The sequence below is a fragment of the Hemitrygon akajei genome, chromosome 4 (genome assembly GCF_048418815.1).
Source record: "Hemitrygon akajei chromosome 4, sHemAka1.3, whole genome shotgun sequence".
NCBI classification, from domain to species: domain Eukaryota; kingdom Metazoa; phylum Chordata; class Chondrichthyes; order Myliobatiformes; family Dasyatidae; genus Hemitrygon; species Hemitrygon akajei.
In genome coordinates this window covers 7,312,414-7,335,189 of record NC_133127.1, presented here as the reverse complement: position 1 = coordinate 7,335,189, position 22,776 = coordinate 7,312,414, and the positions used below count along the sequence as shown (strand labels likewise).

Genomic DNA, 22,776 nt, shown 5'->3' with positions numbered 1-22,776 from the left:
AAATATCTAATACCAGAGAGCACGCACTTAAGGTGAGAGGGAGTAATTTCAGAGGGGACATGAGAGGCTGGTTTCCTATAGATTGCTGGGTCTCTGGAATGAGCTGCCTAGGGTAGCGATAGAGGCAGGAACATTAGAGACTTTTAAGAAATACGTACATGGATGTGAGGAAAATGGAAGGAGAGGGACAGTGTGTAGGCAGAAGAGAGTAGTTGGCTATTCGATTATTAATTTAATATCGTCAGCATACATTAATGGCCAAAGGGCCTCTTCCTGAGCTGTACTGTTCTGTGTTCTATATCTTGGGCCATAGAACATGGACGCAAACCCTTCCGCCCAACTAGCCTACACTCACCATGTTTTCTAGCTGAGCTAACCCCATCTGACCACATTTGGCCCATATATCTAACCACTAACCCTTTCCAATCCATGGACTGGCACATTGGCTGTCATATATCAAGGACATGTGTACAGGAGATGGGGGTGTTATGTTGAAGTTGTTTCAGACATTGACAAGGCTAATTGGGAGTATTGTGTGCAATTTTAGTGACCTACCTACAGGAAAGATGTCAATAAGATTGAAAGAGTGCAGGGAAAATTTACAAGGACGTTACCGGGGTTTGAGGACCTGAGTTATAGGGAAAGATTGAATAGGTTAGGACTTCACCGCCTGGAGCTTAGGTGAATTTAACAGGTACATTCCTGTACAACAGTCCTAGGCACATATATTTAGTGAAGGGTGCCTAAAATTTTTGCACAATACTGCATTTGTCAGTGTGGAGCAGAGGGTAAGTTTGTAAATCTGGCAGGGAGCAGAGGATGTTGGGAATGGCGAGGGTGGAGCGTCGTGGGAGGAGTGAGGGACAGGTGGCAGAGGAGGAGTGCCAGGGTGGGGTGTCGTGCGTGCAGACGCACCCAGCCCTGAGACACCAGGCAAGGTCATTTGATTCCAAACAATTGGTTTATTGATCATTACAGAATGGCTTTCTGGTGCTTCCCACTCCCTCCCCTCTCCCTCTCCCTTCCCTTTTTCCCAGCCATGACTCCCCTCTCTCTGACCCCTTCCCACTCTCAATAGAGACCCCTATCAGAATCAGGTTTACCATCACTCACGTATGTCAGGAAATTTGTTTTTTTTTGCAGCAGTACAGTGCAATGCATAAAATTACTACAGAACTGTACAGAAATCTCAGGCACCTTAGCTTTATACAAAATTGAGGGATATAGACAGGGTAAATGCAAGCAAACTTTTTCCACTGAAATTGGGTGGAACTCCAACTAGAGGTCATAGGTTAAGGGTGAGAGGTGAAATATTTACGAGGAACCTGAGGGGGAACTTCGTCACTCAGAGGGTGGTGGGAGTGTGGAGCAAGCTGCCAGTGGAAGTGGTGAATGTAGGTTTGATTTAAGAGAAATTTGGAAAAGTACATGTAATGGGAGAGGTTTGGATGGCCATGGTCCAGCTGCAGATTGCTGGGGCGAGGCAGACTAGGCTGGCGTGCAGTCGGTGTGCTGAGGGCCTGTTTCTGTGCTGTAATGCTCTATGACTTGATGACTATGTACATGTCCAATTTTTTTTTTAAATTTTGCTATTATACCAACCTAACCATTTCCTTTGACAGCTTGTTCCATAAATCCTCCACCCTCTGTATGAAGAACCTGCTTCACATTCTCCTTTACATCTTTCCCCTCTCTCCTTACACCTATGTTCTCTCGTTTTAGACTCCCCTTCCCTCAGAAAAAGTCTTTGCATACTCAGCTTGTATGTGTCCCTCATGATTATGTCTGTGTGTCACAGTAGCGTAGTGGTTAGAGTGACGTTGTACTGCTCGGTCATTTCAGAATTCAGTTGCACTGCTGTCTGTTAGGAGTTTGTATGTCCCATGAGTGGGGTTTCCTCCGAGTGCTGTTCTCACCCACATTCCGAACACCTACCGGTTAGTAGATTGGTCATCGTCAATGTCCTGTGATTGGTCTTGGGTTAAACCGGCAGGTTGTGGGTGTTGCTGCTCGTTGGACCAGAGGGGACTGTCCCGCACCATATCCCTAAAAAATATGTAAATCATTAACCCTTTATCAGTCAGCCTCCTTTGCTCCAGGATAACAGACCCAGCCTGTCCAGTCTCTCCTTATAACTCAAACCCTCTAGTCCTGTAAAATCCTCGTGAATTTATTCTGCCCCCTCCCTCCTATAGCAGAAAGACCAGAAATACACACAGTGCTCCAGATGTGGCATCTCCAATGTCTTGTACATAATGGCCCAACTCCTGTAGTCAGTGCCCATCTGATGAAAGGCAGATGCCAAACACCTCTTCACCACTTCCAAAAGGCTGTGTACCAGAACCCCTAGGTCTCTGTGTTCTATAACACTCTCCAGAGACCTGTCTATCACTCTGTCCCTGCTCTTCTCCCTCGTCTCCATTCAGAGACTCTAACACTCCTAGATGAAGCAACATTTCACTTGCGATTCTGTCGGGGTCATTAACTCTATCAGGTGTTCCCGATCTTGCCTCCTCCACATCGGTGAGACCTGACGTATATTGGAGAACCGATTTGTCGAGCAGCTTCACTCCATCTTACGCAAAAGGCAGGACGACCCGGCAGTCACCCATTTCGATGCAACTTTCCATCGCCATTCTCACATGTCGGTCCCTGGCCTCCTCGACTGCCACGATGAGGCCATTCTTCAGAACCCTCCAACCTGATGATATGGACATCGATTTCTCTCCCCCTTCTCTCTTTTAATATTCCTCATTCTGTCTCCCCTCCCTTCTCTTCTCCTCACCTACCCTTCACCTCCTTCCCTTTCACACATGGTCCACTCTCTTCTCCTATCAGTTTCCTTCTTTTCCAGTCCTTACCTTTTCCACCTATCACCTCTCAGCTTCTCACTTCACTCCTCCCACCCCTACCAACCCATCTTCACCCTCACCTAACACCTATCACTTCCCACTCCAAAACATCAAAACCTCCTCCTTCAAAGAACAGGGTTTCTCCTCCTCCACCATCGATGCATCTCCTCCATTTCTTGTATATCCGCGCTCACCCCATCTTCCCACCACCTTAATGTGACAGTGTTCCTCTTGTCCTTACCTACCACTGCATGAGCCTCCATATCCAACACGTGCAACCTCCGCCATCACCAAAGGGATCCTACTACTAAACATACCTTTACCTATCTCCCCCGCCTCCACGTTCGCAGCGGTTGCTCCCACCGCGAATCTCTTGTCCATTCATCACTCCTCAGTAACCTCCTTCTTGGCACTTATTCCTGCAAATGCCCCAAGGGCTACTCATACCTACTCACCTCTTCCCTTACCTCACTGAGGGCCCCAACAGTCCTTCCAGGTGAGGCAACACTTCACCTGTGAATCTGCTGGGGTCGCCTATTGCGTCCGGTGCTCCCGATGCAGCCCCAATGGGACACTGGTGAGTCCCATCGTAAATTGGTGGACTGCTTTGTGGAGTATCTCTGCCCCACCCGTCAAAAGTGGAACTTCCTAGTGGCCAAACGTTTTAATTTCCATTTCCGTTCCGTCGTGTCAGTCCATACTTGTGCAAGGATGAGGCTGCCCTCAGGGTGGAGAACAACACCTTATATTTCGTCTGGGTAGCCTCCAACCTAATGGCATCAATATTGATTTCTCCTTCTGGTAAAAAGAAATCCTTCCCCCTCAATTCCCCAGGTGTCCCTTTCTCCTATGGTCCACTCTCCTGTCCTGTCAGATTCCTTCTTCTCAAGCCTGTTATCTTTCCCACTTCATCTATCACCTTTTAGCAACCCTCCTTCCCCTTCCCCCACTCTTTTATTCTGGTGTCTTCCCCCTTCCTTTCTGATCGTGAAGCAGGGTCTTGGCCCAAAACGTTGACTGTTTATTCATTTCCATTTACTGCCTGCCCCGCTGCTGAGTTCCTCCAGCATTTTGTGTGTGTTGCTCCAGATTTCCAGCATCTACACAATCTCTTCCATTTCAGTGTCTGTGAATTAAACTCCATTTCACTTGTACATGTTTTATTCTGGGGTGGGTTGGTGTTCACGTATTAGGCAGGTGTGTGTGGATTTCTGGCTGCCACGTGACCCTCGGGCATACCCCTCTTTCATCAGGAGCCACTGCCCACGCTGGCACTGGGAACGTCCTCGGAGGTCCGACACGGAGAGTTCGTGGTTGCCATGGGCAGTCCCTTCGCTCTGCAGAACACCATCACCTCTGGAATCGTCAGCTCTGTACAAAGGGGGAGCCGGGAACTGGGAATGGGACATTCGGACATGGAATATATCCAGACGGATGCCTCCATTGACGTGAGTACGGAATTGGAATTGGAATTGGTTTATACTGTTCATAAAGATCAGATAATTCCACAGTGCGTCGAGGTAGAACAATCACAGAATGCAGAATAAGATTCCAGGTTGTTTCATTTCCAGTATAAAAGTGTAAAGGAGAATGAGATTGTTACTCCAGAGCACCAAACAACACAATAAATATAAATACGTAAGGTAGCTTACATACATAGATTGATTGTTTGTTCAGAAAGTGATGCTAGGCACAGGAGTGTCTTTCGGGAAATGATAAAGTAACAGTGGTGGTTGGGGGTGTGGAGGGGTGGGTTAGTGGGCGGAGCTGTTGATTAGCCTCACTGCTTGGGGGGAAGTAACTGTTTTAGAGACTGGTGGCCCTGGTGTGGATGCTACATAGCCTCCTCCCTGATGGGAATGGGAGCAACAGTCCATGAGCAGGGTGGGTGGGATCCTTCATGATGTTCCTGGCACCTTTCTAATATGTATATATATATATATATATATATATATATATGTGTGTGTGTGTATGTGCTTGATGGTGGGTAGGCTGGTGCCAGTGATGTGTTGGGCAGTTTTGGCTGCCCGTTGTAGAGTGTAGCAGTTACAGAGGAAGTGCAGTGCAGGAGGACATTAAGGTACAAGATAAAAACTCCCACCGCTCTCTGAAAGGAGTTTGTACATTTTTCCTTTCACCGCATGGGTTTCCTCTGGACATCCCGGTTTCCTCCCACAAAGATGTACTGGTTGTTAGGTTAATTGGTTATTGTAAATTAGGCCAGAGTTAAATCAGGTGTTGCTAGGCAGTGTGGCTCAAAGGGCCGTAAGGGCCTATTCTGCTCTGTACCTCAATTAATAAATAGTTAGATAAATAAAGTGCATGTGAGGCCAAGAATCCATTTCACATTTGGATTTATTCCGATCATTCATCACGTGTACATCGAAACATGCGGTGAAATGTGTTTGCTTTAAACCAGCAAAACTAAGGAGGTGCTAGGCGTAGCCCACTCGTTCCCATGGCAACACGGCATGCCCACAATGCTTGGCAGAGCATCACAGAACAAAACAACAACAGCATAACAACCCCTTCCCCACCTATGCACATACTAACACACAGGCGGGCCTCCACCCTCAGGACAGGCCACCTCCAGTGCCCTGGACTTGAAGACATCAAGTCTCCAACCTCCAGTCCCCAACCTGGATGCTGTGTCCTCAGGTCCTAGACTCCCCCCTATAGGAACTATCCTCCCCGCATCCACTCTGTCCAGGCCTCTCGATAGGCTTCAATGAGATCCTCCCCTCATTCTTCTAAACTTCAATGAGTACAAACCCAGAGCCATTAAATTCTCCTCATGTGCTAACTGATTCAGTCTCTGAATCGTTCTCATGAACCTCCTCTGGACCATCTCCAGTGGCAGCACATCTTTTAGATCAGGGGCCCAGAACTCCGTGCAGTCTGGCTTGTGCCTTATAAAGTCTCAGCATTACATCTTTGCTTTTATATTCTAATTCTCCTGAGATGATTACCAACATTGCATTTGCCTTCCTCACCACCGACTCAACCGGCAAGTTAACCTTTAGGGAATTCTGCACAAGGACTCCCAAGTCCCTTCGCACCACTGATTTTTAAAAATTTTCTCCCTGTTTACAAAATAGTCTATGCCTTTATCCCTTTTACCAAAGTGCATGTCCCGACACTATATTCCACCTGCCACTTCTTCGCCCATTCTTGCAATACATTTAAGTCCCTCTGCAGACTCACTACTTCCTCAACACTTCCTGCCCCTCCACCAAACGTGGTAATGTTCACAAACTTGGCCACAAAACCATCAATTCCGTCATCCAAATCAATGACACACTACGTGCAAAGATGTGGTCCCACACCAACCCCTGCAAATCAAAACTAGACATTGACAGCCAAGCAGGAAAGGCTCTCTTTATTCCCACTCTGCTTCCTGACAGCCAGTCAAACTGCTGTCCATGCTAGTATTTTTCCTGTAATACCATGGGAACTTATCCTGTTTCTGTGGAAGTGAGTATTGTGAGCAGTTTTGGGCGCATTTAGCAAAAGATGGGCAGGCATTGGAGAGGGTCCAGAGGAGGTTCATGAAAATGATTCTGGGAATAAAAGGGTTAATGTGGCTCTGGCTCTGTACTTACTGTGGTTGAGAAAGGTGAGGGGGGAATCTCACTGAAACCTATTGAATATTGAAAGGCCTAGATAGAGCGGATGGTTGCTATATTGGGAGAGTCCAGGACCAGAGGGCACAGCCTCAGAATAGAAACACGTCCATTTAGAACAGAGTTGAGGAGGAATTTCTTAAGCCAGAGGGTGGCGTATCTGTGCAATTCCTTGCCACAGACGGCTGTGGAGGCCAAATTATTGGGTATATTTAAGGCAGAATTTGATAGGTTCTTGATTAGTCAGGGCATCAAAGGTTATGGGCAGAAGGTAGGAGGATGGGGTTGAAAGGGATAATAAACCCACCTTGATGGGCCAAATGGCCTAATTCTGCCTATGCCTTATGATCTCACCCTGTTTTCTCTCTCTCTTCCCCCCTTGGCAGTTCGGAAACTCTGGCGGACCGCTGGTTAACTTGGTAAGCCGTGTTTACCTGTCTGATTTTGCCCCTTTCTCTGCCCCTGGGTGGACCCAGTAGGGGTCGAGGTACCTGGTGGTGTCTCCTGGTTCAGTGTCCTGGATCCTAACGGTGGGGAGACCTTTGCTGAGGTCTTTGGCAGTGCTGCAGTTCTGAGAGTGGCTAGGGGCTTTCTCTGTGCAGCCTGGGCACTATCTCTGTCACCACTGTGGTCAGTGGGAGCCACGTGTCCTTCCTGGAACAGGGCGTGTCCCAGCCAGTCTCGTCCCTCACGGCCCCTACTGTTTCCTTCCTACCCCTTCCCTCAACCCCCTCACTCCTACTCCTTCCCCCTCCCCTTCCTTCTCCCTCCCCTACAAAATCTCCCCTCCTCTGGCTTCCTTCCTTCACCCTTTCCTCTCCCGTACTCCCTGTCACACTCTCTCCCTTTCCCCTCCCTCCCCCACCATTTCCCTCCTCCCAAACCCCTTTCTTCCCGTCACTCCCACACCCTTCCCTCTCCGCTGCCTCTCTGTCCCCCCCCTCACTTCTCCTCTCTCAACAGGACGGGGAAGTGATCGGAATCAACACCATGAAGGTGACGTCAGGAATCTCGTTCGCTATTCCTTCAGATCGTGTCCGACAGTTCCTAGTGGAGACGCAGCAGAAGAAAAGTGAGTCCTCGCAGCCAACCCCTCCGCCCCTGGATCCAGTGTCAGCACTTCCTCCCGCTGGACTCTGGATCCAGTGCCCCACAACCTGCTGATTGAATAAAGTGTCCCTCCACCCACTGGGCTCTGGATCCTGTGCCCAGCCCACTGGGTGGATACCGTCCACCCCTAGATCATTAGGGATGCAGAATCAGAAGGGACAGCAAATACGGTACTCAAGGTGTTGTATCTCAATGCGCGTAGTATAAGAAATAAGGTGGATGATCTTGTTGCACTTTTACAGATTGCCAGGTATGATGTTGTGGCCATCACGGAATTGTGGCTGAAGGATGGTTGTAGTGGGGGCAGTTACTGTTACAAGGGAGAAGGGGCTCAAAAAGCTGAAAGACCTAAAGGTCCATAAATCACCCGGACCAGATGAACTGCACCCTAGGGTTCTGAACGAGGTAGCGTTAGATATTGTAGTGGCATCAGAAATGATCTTTCAAAAATCATTGGACTCTGGAATGGTGCCAGAGGACTGGAAAATTGTAAATGTTACTCCACTCTTTAAGAAAGGAGAAAGGCAGCAGAAAGGAAATTATAGACCAGTTAGCCTGACCTCAGTGGTTGGGAAGATGTTGGAGTCAATTGTTAAAGATGAGGTTATGGAGTACTTGGTGACACAGGACAAGATAGGACAAAGATTCCTTGAGATTACAAGTAGGATAGATAAAGATAAAGGGGATGCAGTGGATGTTGTATATTTGGACTTTCAAAAGGCCTTTGACAAGGTGCCACATATGAGGCTGCTTATCAAGTTAAGATCCCATGGTATTACAGGAAAGTTACTGGCCTGGTTAGAGCATTCGCTGATTGGTAGAAGGCAGTGAGTGGGAATAAAAGGATCCTTTTCTGGTTGGCTGCCAGTGACTAGTGGTGTTCTGCAGGGGTCGATGTTGTGACCACTTCTTTTTATGCTGTATATCAATGATTTAGATGATGGAATAGATGGCTGTGTAGCCAGTTTACAGATGATACGAAGAGTGGTGGAGGGGCAGGTAGTGTTGAGGAAACAGGTAGGATGCAGAAGGACTTAGACAGATTAGGAGAATGGGCAAGAAAGTGACAAATGAAATACAATGTTGGAAAATGCATGGTCATGCACTTTGGTAGTAGAAATAAATGTGTGGACTGTTTTCTAAATGGGGAGAAAATCCAGGAATCTGAGATGCAGAGGGACTTGGGAGTCCTTGTGCAGAACACCCTGAAGGTTAACTTGCAGGTTGGGGCGGTGGTGAGGAAGGCAAATGCCATGTTAGCAGAATTCATTTCAAGAGGTCTAGAATACAAGAGCAGGGATGTGATGCTGTGGCTTTATAAGGCACTGGTGAGGCCTCACCTTGAGTAGTGTGAACAGTTTTGGGCCCCTCATCTTAGAAAAGATGTGCTGACATTGGAGAGGGTCCAGAGGAGGTTCACAAGGATGATTCCAGGAATGAAAGGGTTATCATACGAGGAATGTTTGATGGCTCTGGGTCTGTACTCACTGGAATTCAGAAGGATGAGGGGGGCAGAAGGATGAGGGGGGATCTTATTGAAACCTTTTGAATGTTGAAAGGCCTAGATACAGTAGATGTGGAAAGGATGTTTCCTATGGAGGGAGAGTCTAGGACGGGAGGGCACAGCCTCAGGATAGAGGGGCGCCTTTTCAAAACAGACGTAGAGAAATTTCATTAACCAAAGGGTGGTGAATTTGTGGAATTTGTTGCCACATGCAGCTGTGGAGGCCAGGTCGTTGGGTGTACTTAAGACAGCTATGGCATCAAATGTTACGGGGAGAAGGCCGGGAACTGGGGTTGAGGGGAAGATAGAAAAAAAGGATCAGCCATGATTGAATGGCAGAGCAGACTCGATGGGCCAGATGTCTTATGGTCTTATAGATCCAGTGTCCTGCCTCAGATTCACAGCCCTCCCCTCCCAGTGAAGTGCGGTTACCGTACAAAAGGGTTGAGCAGTGCACGTCAGGATCCCAAAACCAGCCAGCCCAGCTGCCGGTGGACTGAGTTATAGTTACTGGCTGAGGCCACCGTTGAGACCCCCGACTGCGTCTGTCCTGGGGACTGGTTCTCTGCTCTCTCCAGCCCCACTGCACAGGAATAGGCCATTAATCCTGGCATAATGGCATTAGGGGATACGGTGAGCGAGCAGGTAAGTGGACATGAGGCTAGGTTTAGATCAGCCATGTGATCTCCTGGACCAGTTTTTGATAGCCTGGATGGGTCGGAGAGGGATTTTCCAGATTTTTTCTCCTCAATTGGCAACTCGGTTTTTTTTCCCCGGGTGATCACATGGGTTTCTGCGGGATGAATAATAAAATAAAATGGGCGGTATGGTGCCCTGTTGGTTGGCACTGTTGCCTTGTGGGATTCGGTGAAAACTAGAGTTAAGATTGGATCAGCCATGATCTTGTTGAATGGCGGAGCAGGCTTGAGGGGCCGATTGGCCTACTCCTGCTCCTATCTCTTACGTTCTTATGTTCATTCAGCCCTGTATGTCCCTGCCAGCAAGTTGCTCATTCACACTACCCCCATCTTGCTTGTATGGGGTCTGTATTTCTCATTCAAGTGTCTCTTGAACACCACTATCATTCCGGCCTCTTGGCAGCTCATTCCAGGCACCCAGCACTCCGGGAGGAAAACTCTCACAATTTCTCTCACATCTCATAGAACAGACAGCACAGTCCCTTTGGCCCACAATGTTTTGCCGACCTTTTAATCTACTCCAAGATCAACCTAACCCTTCCCTTCTGCATAACCCTCTATTTTTCTATCATCTCTGTGCTTTCTAAGAGTCTCTTAAATGTCCCTAATGTATCTGTCTCTACCAGCACCCCTGACAGCGAGTTCCACACACCCACCGCTCTCTGTGTTTAAAAAAACACATGCGTCTGACATCCCCCCCTATATGTTAAAATTATACTCCCTTGTAATAGCCATTTCGCCCTGGAAAACGTCTCTGGCTGCCCACTCAGTCTTTGCTTCTTATCATCTTGTTGCCTCTCATCCTCCTTCACTCCGGAGAGAAAAGCCCCAGCTCGCTCTACCTGCCCCATTAAGACATGCTCTCTAAACCATGCAGCTTCCGGGTAAATCTCCTCTGCACGTTTTGTTCAGCCTGTCTCTGTGAAGGGTAATGTCTTTGTTTTCTCTCCGTCACTCCCTTGGGCTACTTGTCCACCAAGGGGAGGGGGTGGGGGTTGGTGTGGAACTGGGAGTGACACTGATCCAGTCTGTATGTGGGGGATGTTCCAGGCCGGGTTTTGGTGTACTTGGAACTCTGCCGCAGACTCCAGCTTCTAAGGGGAGGGGGTGGGGGTTGGTGTGGAACTGGGAGTGACACTGATCCAGTCTGTATGTGGGGGATGTTCCAGGCCGGGTTTTGGTGTACTCGGAACTCTGCCGCAGACTCCAGCTTCTAAGTCCGTGTTTCTGTGTTTTTCAGAGTCGTGGTTCCAGTCAGACACGAAGCGCCGTTATATCGGGGTCATGATGCTGACCCTCACCCCCCAGTGAGTGTGGTGGGGGGGGAGGTAGGGTAGTACCCAGTGCTGCACCACCTTATTTGCCCCACACCCCCTCCCTCTCTTAAGACCATAAGATACAGGAGCAGAAGTAGGCCATTTGGCCCATCGAGTCTGTTCTGCCATTCAATCATCCAGTCATCCCCACTCCCGTGCCTTCACCCCATAACCTTTGATGGCCTGGCTAATCAAGAACCTATCTATCTCTGCTTTAAATACACCCAGTGACTTGGCCTTCACACAGATGGCCAAGTGTGGCAACAAATTCCACAGATTTACCACCCTCTGACTAAAATAATTTCTACGCATCTCTGTTCTAAATGGACATCCTGAAGTCATACCCTCTTGTCCTAGAATCCCCTACCATGGAAAATAAGTTTACCATATCTACTCTGTTCAGGTCTTTTAACATTTGGAATGTTTCCATGAGAAACCCCCTCATTCTCCTGAACTCCGGGGAATACAGCCCAAGAGCTGCCAGATGTTCCTCATACGGTAACCCTTTCATTCCTGGAATCATTCTTGTGAACACCCTCTCCAATGTCAGTATATCCTTTCTAAAATAAGGAGCCCAAAACTGCACACAATACTCCAAGTGTGGTCTCACGAGTGCCTTATAGAGCCTCAACATCACATCCCTGCTCTTATATTCTATACCTCTAGAAATGAATGTCAACATTGCATTTGCCTTCTTAACAACCAACTCAATCTGAAGGTTAACCTTTAGGACATCCTGCACAAGAACTTCCAAGTCCCTTTGCATCTCTGCATTTTGAATTCTCTCTCCATCTAAATAATAGTCTGCCTGTTTTTCTTCCACCAAAGTGCATGACCAGACACTTTCCAACATTGTATTTCATTTGCCACTTCTTTGCCCATTCCCCTAAACTATCTAAGTCTGTCTGCAGGCTCTCTGTTTCCTCAACACTACCTGCTCCTCCACCTATCTTTGCATCATCGGCAGATTTATCCACAAATCCATTAATCCCATAGTCCAAATCATTGACATACATCGTAAAAAACAGCGGTCCCAACACCAAACCCTGTAGAACACCACTGGTAACCGGTAGCCAGCCAGAATAGGATCCTTTTATTCCCATTCTCTGTTTTCTGCCGACCAGCCAATGCTCCACCCATGCTGGTAACTTCCCTTTAATTCCACGGGCTCTTATCTTGCTAAGCAGCCTCCTGTGTGGCACCTTGTCAAAGGCCTTCTGAAAATCCAAGTACACCACATCTACTGCATCTCCTTTGTCTACCCTGGTTGTAATTTTCTCAAAGAATTGCAGTAGGTTTGTCAGGCAGGATTTTCCTTTCAGGAAACCATGCTGGCTTTGGCCTATCTTGTCATGTGCCTCCAGGTACTCTGTAATCTCATCCCTAACAATCGTTACCAAGAGCTTCCCAACCATGATGTCAGGGTACCAGGTCTATAGTTTCCTTTCTGCTGCCTCCCACCCTTCTTAAATAGCAGAGTAACATTTGCAATTTTCCAGTCATCCGGTACAATGCCAGAATCTATCAATTCTTGAAAGATAATCATTAATGCCTCCACAATCTCTCCAGCTACTTCCGTCAGAACCCCAGGGTGCATTCCATCAGGTCCAGGAGATTTATCCACCCTCAGACCATTAAGCTTCCTGAGCACCTTCTCAGTCATAATTTTCACTGCACAAACTTCACTTCCCTGACACTCTTGAATGTCCGGTATACTGCTGATGTCTTCCACTGTGAAGACTGATGCAAAATACACATTCAGTTCCTCTGCCGTCTCTGCATCTTTCATTACAATATCTCCAGTGTCATTTTGTATTGGTGGTATATCTATCTTCGACTATCTTTTCCCCTTTATATACTTAAATAACTTGTATCTTCTTTGATATTAGTTGCCAACTTCCTTTCATAATTCATCTTTTCCTTCCTGATGAACTTCTTAATTTCATTCTGCAAGTTTTTAAAAGCTTCCCAATCCTCTATCTTCCCACTAGCTCTGGCTTCCTTATATGCCCTCTCTTTTGCTTTTACTTTGGCTCTGACTTCACTTGTCAGCCACGGTAGTGTCCTCCTTCCATTTGAAAATTTCTTCTTATTTGGAATATATTAGTCTCACACTTCCCTCATTTTCACAGAAACTCCAGCCATTGCTGCTCTGCTGTCCTTCCTGCAAATGTCCCTTTCCTGTCAACTTCCTTCTCTCTTCCCCCTGCCTCCCCTTCCCTCCTCTCCTTGGCCCACCTCCTCCCTCTCTGACCTTCGAACACCCTTTCCTCTCCTCCCCCTCTAAAAACCACACCAAACTTCCACTTCCACCCTCCATCTGTAATCCCCCTCCTGCCCCACAGCCCCCATTTCCCTCGGCCTCACTCTCTACCTCTCTGTTCCCAGGATCCTCGGTGAGTTGAAGCAGCGGGATCCCCGATTCCCGAACATTTCCAATGGTGTCCTGATCCACAAGGTCATCATCGGCTCTCCGGCCAACCTGTGAGTGAGGGCAAGAATGGGCAGGGAGCAGAATGGTGGGTGGGTGTGGGGTGGCATCATCCACTGCATCTTCCCCTTCCCTTCCCCTTTCCCTCCTTTTGCCCTCTCCCTCTCCCCACATCACTCTCTCCGTGTGGGTCTGAGGGGGGAATTGGGGATGAGGCCGTATATTTTCCAAAGACCTTTGAGGGAATTCCATGGGAGAGCTGTCAGGCACGACTCAAGGTAGTTGTGAATGGGATGGTGCACAGGGTTGGATTGAAACTGCAGGACAGAGGCTGAGGGAAAAAATAAAGACATGGGGGCAGAATCAGGCCATTCGTCCCATCAAGTCAGTTCCATCATCCCATCATAGCTGGCTTATTATTCCTTTCAACCCCATTCTCCTGCCTTCTCCCTGTAACCTCCGATGCCCTGACTAATCAAGTGAAAGGATAAAATGTTTTTTCCTCAGGATGACATGGTGGGGATCAGTGCTGGGTCCCCGACATTCACAGGGCACATCAGGGGCAGGGTTAATGACAGATAACTGGGTGTGATTGGGAAGTGGTTTCTGCCTACACATGTACCAGGGCACCAGACATCAGGAAAATCATTCCATTGAGGTAGTAAAAATGAAAGCAGAGTGCAGAATGAAGTGTTACAGAGAGAGTGCTGTGCAGGCAGTACAGGAGCCATGACAAGGCAGACTCTGAGATCAAGGCTCCATCCTTCAGTGTGTGTGAGGAGGAAGCAGAGAGGCCTCAGGGCAGATTTCACAGGCTGATTAAGAGCAGGAAGATGTAGTCTTCCAGCCTGCCACTGGAACACACCTTTCGGTCCACAAAGTTATGGGAAGTTAATGAAACAAGTAATTAAATGTCCAAGTAAACAAATCTACACGATGTCCGCATCTCTCCATTCTCTGCACATTCAGATTCAGGTTTGTCTATCACGTGTGCATCAAAACAGTGAAATGCGTCATTTGCATTAACACCAACACACCTGAGGATGCACTGCGTACAGGCCGCAAGTGTCACCACTCATCCTGGCGCCAATATAGTGTACCCATAATGCTCGGGAGAACCACACAGAACACACGTCCCGTTCCTCATTCCCTGGGCCGGTATCTAAGTGCCTCTTAAACATCTCTATTGTATTTGCCTCCACCACCAGTACTTTCCAGGCACCCACTAAAAAAAACTTGCCCCTCACATCTCCGTCGAAATTGCCCCCTCACATCTTCACTTCTTGCCCTCCGGTATTAGATGTTTCAACCCTGTCTGCCTACTCTATCTGTGTCTCTCATAATCTTACAAACCTTTATAAGATCCCCCCTCAGCCTCCACCGTTCTGGAGAAAGCAACTCAAGTTTGTCCAGCCTCTTGTTACGACACGTGGCCTCTAACCCAGCAGTTGGGGTCCCTGCATGATGTCCAGCTCCTCCACGTCTGCTTCTCACATTCGCCCTCTCTCTCCACCCTTTGCTGATGGCCCCTGAGCTTCACCTCCCCTCCATCTTCCTCCCCGCCTCCCCTCCCTCTCCACCTTGCCCCCATTGCTGACCTGTTTCCTGTCTTGGTGCAGAGCGGGAATGAGGCCGGGCGACATCATCCTGGAGATTAACGGGCAGCAGGTGAAGTCGTCAGAGGACGTGTACCGGGCAGTTCACCGGGAAAGCTCCCTCACCGTGGTGGTCCGCAGGGGCTCGGAGGAGCTCATGATCAACATTGTACCCGAGACCACTGAGTGAGGGTCCCACTCTGCACCCTCCCTGCCCACCTGGGAACACCAAACACTGGGGAGGGGGGTGCTCAGTGTCAACAGCCTGACCCAGAGCAAGGTCACAATTCGGGGCAAGTGAGAGATCAGGGCCCAGGCAGAGGGGTCAAGGGGAGGGTTGTAGGTCAGACAGGGGTCAAGGGGAAGGTTGTAGGTCAGACAGGGGTCAAGGAAAGGCTTGGTCAGACGGGTTGGGAAGCAGGGTTGTGTGTCAGACCAAGGGGGGCAGGTCAGTGTCAGAGAGATCACAGAAGGGGTTAGGGAAAGTCGAGGAAGGGGCAAGTGCGGGGGGGTGTCTGCAGCCCAGAGTCTGTGGGGGAGGGTCAGGTGACAGTGTGTAGGGTTGGGACTGAGCAGAGTGTGAGGTTGGGCTGGAGGGAGCGAGGGGGGTCTTTGTACAGTCAGTGACTGGTATGGGTCAGTGTAGGGATCAGGGTGGTGATCGCCATGGGGGGGTGGGATGAGGCAGGGGTCAGGTTGGGGGTTCTGGGAATACATGGAGGGTGGGTGTGGCTGCAGAATCGTGCTTGGCGAGGGGAGGGGATATGGCCCACTGGTGGGGCCAGAGCCTGTGTGAATTTGGATCATGTTTACTGATGGCAGAAATAAAGAGCAGCACTGTAACCTGTGTGTTCAAAGTGAATTTATGATCACGTCACCACACACAACCCTGGGGTTCGTTTCCTTGTGGGCATACACAAGAAAATCAACAGAATCAATGTTCGACCATTTCCAACAGGACAGACAAACCACCAGTGTGCAAAAGACAACAAACTGTGGAAATACAAAAAGGGAAAAGGCAAACAAAATAATAACAAGTAAATAATCAACAAATATTGAGAACATGAGATGAAGAGTCCTTGAAAGTGAGTCTGTAGGTTGTTCAGTGATGGAGCGAGTGAAGCTATCCCCTCTGGTTCAAGAGCCTGATAATAACTGTTCCTGAACCTGGTGGTGAGAGTCCTGAGGCTCCTGTACCTTCTTCCTGATGGCAGCAGCGAGACGAGAGCATGTCCTGGATGCGGTGTGGGTGGTTGGGGTGTCCTTGGAGCCACTGGGGGAAGATGGGGGTGGGGGCAAGATGAATGCAAAAAGCTGGGTCTGTACTGAGCTTGGATAATGGAGAGGGGGATAGGGGAGACAGGAGGGAAATGGAGGATGGGAGAGAAAAGATATGTGTGGCTCTCTTGCAGGGCCTCACATGCCAGATGAAAAGCAGTAGATTCCGCATAGGTTCGGGAACGGGTAAATGAAGTTATCCCCTTTAGTTCAAGAGCCTGATGGCAGCAGTGAGAAGAGGGTATGATCTGTATGGTGGGTGTCCTTGGTGGTGGACGCTGCTTTCCTGCACCTACTCTCGGTCGGTGTAGCTGTGCTGAATGGTGAGGCGGGATTTACCCATGACTGACTGGGCCACATCCACCACTTTTTGTAGTATTTCCCATCTAATTGGGCCGGAAGAGAATGTTACCATGCTTTATTTCTAAACTACACAAAAATGTTGGACAGCACCTAATGAAATGGATAAACAGTCGAAGTTTCGGGCTCGAAACATCAACTGTTTATTCCCCTCCAGTAGATGCTGCCGAGTTCCTCCAGCATTTTGTATGTGTTACCCTGGGTGAAATAACCTAATATCGGCTCCCCGCTCAGGACTGCTGGGGCAAGCGTGAGTCCACCCCTGGATACGAAGCAGGGAGTGGGGTCGCTCCGGGAGCCGGGGAACAGCACCGCTCTGCGGGCTGATCGGCCGCAGGCTCCTTGTGTGCAGTTCGGCACGAAGGCCGGCAGGTGGCGCAGCGGACGTGTACGCAGGCACATTCACACGGTCGCATTCCTGCGCGCTGACACGCGTGCACGCGTACACATTGCTCGCGCACGGACAGGACCGCGCCTGAACTGAGCGCGCGGCGCGGGCCCGTTAGATCCAATGGCTCCTAAGTCGGTAGGGGTTGTTGCAGCGAACCAGCAGGGAGCCAGCACAGAAGCGAGAGGCCGAACAGCCGCCGGCGGATTCCCTCCGATTGGCTGAGGACTCTTGGCAGGATCGGCGTGGGAGTGGGATCAGACGGGTGTCACCCCCATGCACACAACGGGCCGAATGGACGTTGCAGACAGGAACAGGCCTTTCGGCCCACCGTGTCTCTGATACCCCTTTCTGCCTGTACATGCTTTCTATCTCTCCAGGCTCAGGTCTAACAGCCTCTTAAGCGTGTGTACATTCTAGATACCCACCACTCTGTCAAAAACCTGGTCAAGTCAAGTCACTTTTTATTGTCATTTCGACTATAACTGCTGGTACAGTGCACAGTAGAAACGAGACAACGTTTTTCAGGATCATGGTGCTACATGAAACGATACAAAAACTACATCGAACTACGTAAAACAACACAGAAAAAACTACACTAGACTACAGACTGCATAAAGTGCACAAAACAGTGCAGGCATTACAATAAACAATAAACAAGACAATAGGCACAGTAGAGGGCAGTAAGTTGGTGTCAGTCCAGACTCTGGGTATTGAGGAGTCTGATGGCTTGGGGCAAGAAACTGTTACATAGTCTGGTTGCACCTTTGAAATTACCCTCTCTCGTTTAAGATATTAGACATTTCAACCCTGGAGAAAAGATACTGTCTGTCACTCTATCTATACCTCCCACAATCTTATAAACCTTTATCAGATCTCCCCTCAGCCGCCATCGCTCCAACGAAAACAGCCCACATTTGTCCAAACTCTCATTATAACACACGACCTCTTATCCTGGTGAACCTCCTCAAATCCTCCGTATAATGGGGTTACCAGAACAGCACACAGTACTCCAGGTCTGCCCTAACTGATATCCCATACAACCGCAACATGACTTCCTGACTCCTATACTCAATGACCGGACAGATAAAGGCAAGCATGCCATACACCTGCCTTCTTTAGCAGCCGATTCACTTTCAGGGGTAAGGATACACCTGGACCGGAAGATTATCAACACTGTTAGGGGTCCTGCTATTAACTGTGTGCATTTGAACCTTGTGTTAGACTTCCCAAAGTGCCATGCCTCATACTTGCCCAGTTTAAAATCAATCTGCCAACTCGCCGCCTTTATCTGTAACTATCTACACTTAGTGGTCACAGCTGCTCGCTAATGCAAATATCTAATCAGCCAATCGTGTGGCAGTAACTCAGCACGTAAAGAGATGCAGACGTGGTCAAGAGGTTCCATTGTTGTTCAGACCAAACATCAAAATGGGGAAGAAATGTGATCTAAGAGACTTTGACCGTGGAATGATTGTTGGTGCCAGATGGGGTGGTTTGAGTATCTCAGAAACAGCTGATCTCCTGGGATTTTCATGCACACAGAAAACAGAGACTTGGGAGTTCTTGTGCAGGATTTCCTAAATGTTAATGTGCAGGATGAGTTGGTGGTGAGGAAGGCAAAAGCAATGTTAGCATTAGATTCCAAAAGCAGGGGTGTAATGCTGAGGCTTTATACATAAGAACATAAGAGATAGGAGCAGGAGTAGGCCAATCGGCCCCTCAAGCCTGCTCCGCCATTCAACAAGATCATGGCTGATCCAATCTTAACTCTAGTTTTCACCGAATCCCACAAGGCAACAGTGCCAACCAACAGGGCACCATGCCGCCAGCATTCCATTGGCCTTCTTGACCACCTGCTGCACTTGCATACTAACTTTTTGTGTTTCCTGCACCAGGACCCTCCCGATCCCTTTGCACAGAAGCACTTTCCAGTTTCTCTCCATTTAGATAATAACTTGCTGGTTATAATATACAACACCGGTCAGAGCACATGTGAGATTTGTGAGCAGTTTGGGGAGAAGGCCAGACAATGGGTTGAACGACAGCCATGATCCATTGGTTGAATGGCCTAATTCTGCTCCCAGGTCTATAAACAGTCTCTAGAATTTAAAGTTCAAAGTAAAGTTAATACTGTAGTACAATATGTCACCATCTACAACCCTGAGATACATTTTCTTCCAGGCACACTCATTAAATCCATAATAGAATAATAACCAAATCAGAATCAATGAAAGACCGCCTTGGGTGTTCAACCAGCATGCAAAAGACAACAAACTGGGTAAATACAAAAAGAAATAATAATAAATCAACAATAAATAGACGTGAGATGAAGAGTCCTTGAAAGTGACCTCATAGGTTGTAGGAACATTACAACAGTGGTGTGCAGAAGAGCATCTCTGAACGCTCAACACGTTGAACCTTGAAGTGGATGGGCTACAGAGCAGAAGACACACACATACACTTAGTGTCATTTGACGACCTTCTTCACCATTGGCAACTCCACCAATCCTTGTGTCATCTGCAAGTAAGGATAGACAAACCTGCCTGTCCAGGTAGACCCATTGTTGCAGCTTGTTCCTGCCCCACTGAACTTATATCAGCATACCTCGACTCAGTTTTATCCCCCCCACCCCACCCCCCAGTTTAGCTCCTTCCTACCTACATTCGTGACACTTTACATGCTCTTGATCTTCTCAATGATTTCAAGTTCCCTGGCCCCCATCATCTTATCTTCACTGTGGATGTCCAGTCCCTATACACCTGCATCCCCCACCAGGAAGGCCTCAAAGCTCTTCTTTTCTTTCTGGACACCAGACCCAACCAGTTCCTCTCCACCACTCTCCTTCGTTTTGCAGAACTTGTCCTCGCTCTCAATAATTTCTCCTTTGGCTCCTCCCATTTCGTTCAAACAAAAAGTGTAGCCATGGGCACTTGCATGGGTCCCAGCTATGCCTGCCTGTTTGTCGGCTACGTGGAACAGTCTATGTTTCAAGCCTACACTGGTGACCATCCTGCATGGATGACTGCATTGGTGCTGCTTCCTGCACCCGTGCTGAACTCGTCGACTTCATCCACTTTGCCTCCAACTTCCACCCTGCCCTCAAATTCAGCTGCTCCATTTCTGAAACCTCTCTTCCCTTTCTCAATCTCTCTGTCTCTATCTCTGGAGACAGCTTATCTACTGATGTCTATTATAAACCCACTGACTCTCACAGCTGCAAACACGAGGAAATCTGCAGATGCTGGAAATTCAAGCAACACACACAAAATGCTGGTGGAACACAGCAGGCCAGGCAGCATCTATAGGGAGAAGCACTGTTGACATTTTGGGTCGAGACCCTTTGTCAGGACTCTCACCCTACCTGGACTATACATCTTCCCACCTTGTTTCTTGTAAAAATGCCATCCCCTTCTCCCAATTCCTCCGTCTCTACAACTTCTCATTTCAGGCTGAGGCTTTTCATTCCAGAATGAAGGAGATGTCCTCCTTCTGCAAAGAAAGGGGCTTCCCTTCCTCCTCCATCAACACTGCCTTCAACCACGCCTCTTCCATTTCACGCACATCTGCCCTCACCCTATCCTCCCGCCACTCCACCAGGGATAGGATTCCTCTTGTCCTCACCTACCATCCAACCAGCCTCCACATCACATTATTCTCCATAACTTGTGCCATCTCCAGCGGGAGACCACTACCAAGCGCATCTTTCCCTCCCTCCCACTTTCTGCAGGGATTGCTCCCCGTGTGACTCCCTTGTCCATTCGTCCCTCCCCACTGATCTCCCTCCTGGCACTTATCCTTGCAAGCGGAACAAAGGCTATGCCTGTCCCTACACCTCCTCCCTCATTATCATTCAGGGCCCCAAACAGTCCTTCCAGGTGAGGTGACACCACCTGTGAGTCTGTTGGGGTCATTTACTGTGTCTGGTGATCCCAGTGTGGCCTCCTGTACATCGGCAAGACTGCTTCGCCGAGCACCTACACTCCCTCCGTCAGAAAAAGCGGGATTCCCAGCGGCCACCCATTTTAATTCCACTTCCCGTTCCCATTCCGACATGTCAGACCACGGCCTCCTGTATTGTTGTGACAAGGCCACACTCAGGTTGGAGGAGCAACACCTTATATTCCGTTTGGGTAGCCTCCAACCCGATGACATGAACATTGATTTCTGGAATTTCCAGTAATGCCTCCACCCCCTTCACCATTCCCCATTCCCTTTCCCTCTCTCACCTTATCTCCTGGCCCACCCATCGCCTCCCTCTGGTGCTCCTCCTACTTCTTTTTTCCATGGCCTTCTGCCCTCTCCTATTAGATTCCCCTTCTCCAGCCCTGTATCTCTTTCACCAATCAACTTCCCAGCTCTTTACTTCACCCCTTCCCCCCCCCAGTATCATCTATCCCCTTGTGTTTCTTCCTCCCCTCCCCCCACGTCTAACTCTTTAACTCCTCATATTTTTCCAGTCACAGCCTGAAACGTCTTTTCCACAGATGCTGCCTGGCCTGCTGAGTTCCTCCAGCATTTCGTGTGCGTTGCTTCGAATTCCAGCATCTGCAGATTTTCTCCTGTTTGCTTTCAGTTTTATTTGACATCAGCACAGTCATAGTGGGCCGAATGGCCGGTGTAGCGGGTTTCTGAGCAGCGAGGGAGTGATGGGGAGGGGAGGGGACGGGGTGAGGATGCCGGGTGGACAGTGAGTGGCTTAGAGAGAGGATTTGGACTCCAGCCTCACAGTGACCCTTCGCCGCCTCGTTCAACCTTGTCCGTCCGCGGAGCCAGCCGTTTCCCCCGCCAGGACCTCGCTCCTGGGGTGAGAGCGATCATCAGTTCGTCCACGGATCTCCCAGCCACCTGCCGCATTTGTGCGCTGAAGAGACCGTGTACCACATGTACATGGAGCCCCTACACACATATCTACAAGGGCTTTTCCTCGCTTCTGGTGGTAGGGGCAAGAAGGAGGATCTCCTCGTAAATTTGCTCCTGGGGCTGGTAAAGATAGCGATCGAAGCGGGTACAACATAGAACTGGCCGGCACAGCACAAGCATAGACCCTTCGGCCCACAATGTGCCAAACCAATTAAATTGGTAATCAAATGACCAACTAAACTAATCTCTTTTGCCGACGCGAAGTCCATATCCTTCCATTTCCCTTACGTCCATGTGCTGACCTAAATGTATCTTAGGAATCCCTAATGTATCTGTTTCTACCACCACTCTCTGTGTAAAAAACTTGCCCCTCACATCTCCTTTGAAATGACCCGCTCAGGCTGACTGCTGGCGATGTTCTGAGGGTGAGTCCGTGTCGGGGTAACTGCAGAGAGGGAGCACAGTGTCCACGGGTACCAAAGACCTGTTCCACAACGGCTGGGCACCGCAGGGGAAAAAAGTTCAAAGTAAATTTATTACCAAAGGGCAAATACGTCACAGATACAAACCTGAGATTCATTCCCTTGTGGGCATTCTCAACAAATCCATGAAAGATCGCTAGCTAGAGCGTTCAACCAGAGTGCAGAGGGCAAGAAGAAGCTATGATCTAAATAAATAAGCAATAAACATCAAGAACATGAGATGAAAATGTATTTGAAAATGAGTCCATAGGCTGTGGGAGCATCTCAATGATGGG

At 48.8% G+C, this 22,776-nt stretch overlaps 1 protein-coding gene across 1 annotated transcript; it reads left to right on the top strand.

Annotated features, from left to right (window-relative positions):
- Nucleotides 1–4,086: 4,086 nt before the first annotated feature.
- Nucleotides 4,087–15,972, top strand: LOC140726100 (serine protease HTRA2, mitochondrial-like). The gene is made up of 6 exons (XM_073042054.1): nt 4,087–4,300; nt 6,862–6,894; nt 7,439–7,547; nt 11,028–11,094; nt 13,492–13,587; nt 15,154–15,972. Exons 1-6 carry the CDS (start codon nt 4,172–4,174, stop codon nt 15,317–15,319), a joined length of 600 nt encoding a protein of 199 aa, XP_072898155.1. The 5' UTR covers nt 4,087–4,171; the 3' UTR covers nt 15,320–15,972.
- The last annotated feature ends 6,804 nt before the right edge of the window (nt 15,973–22,776 follow it).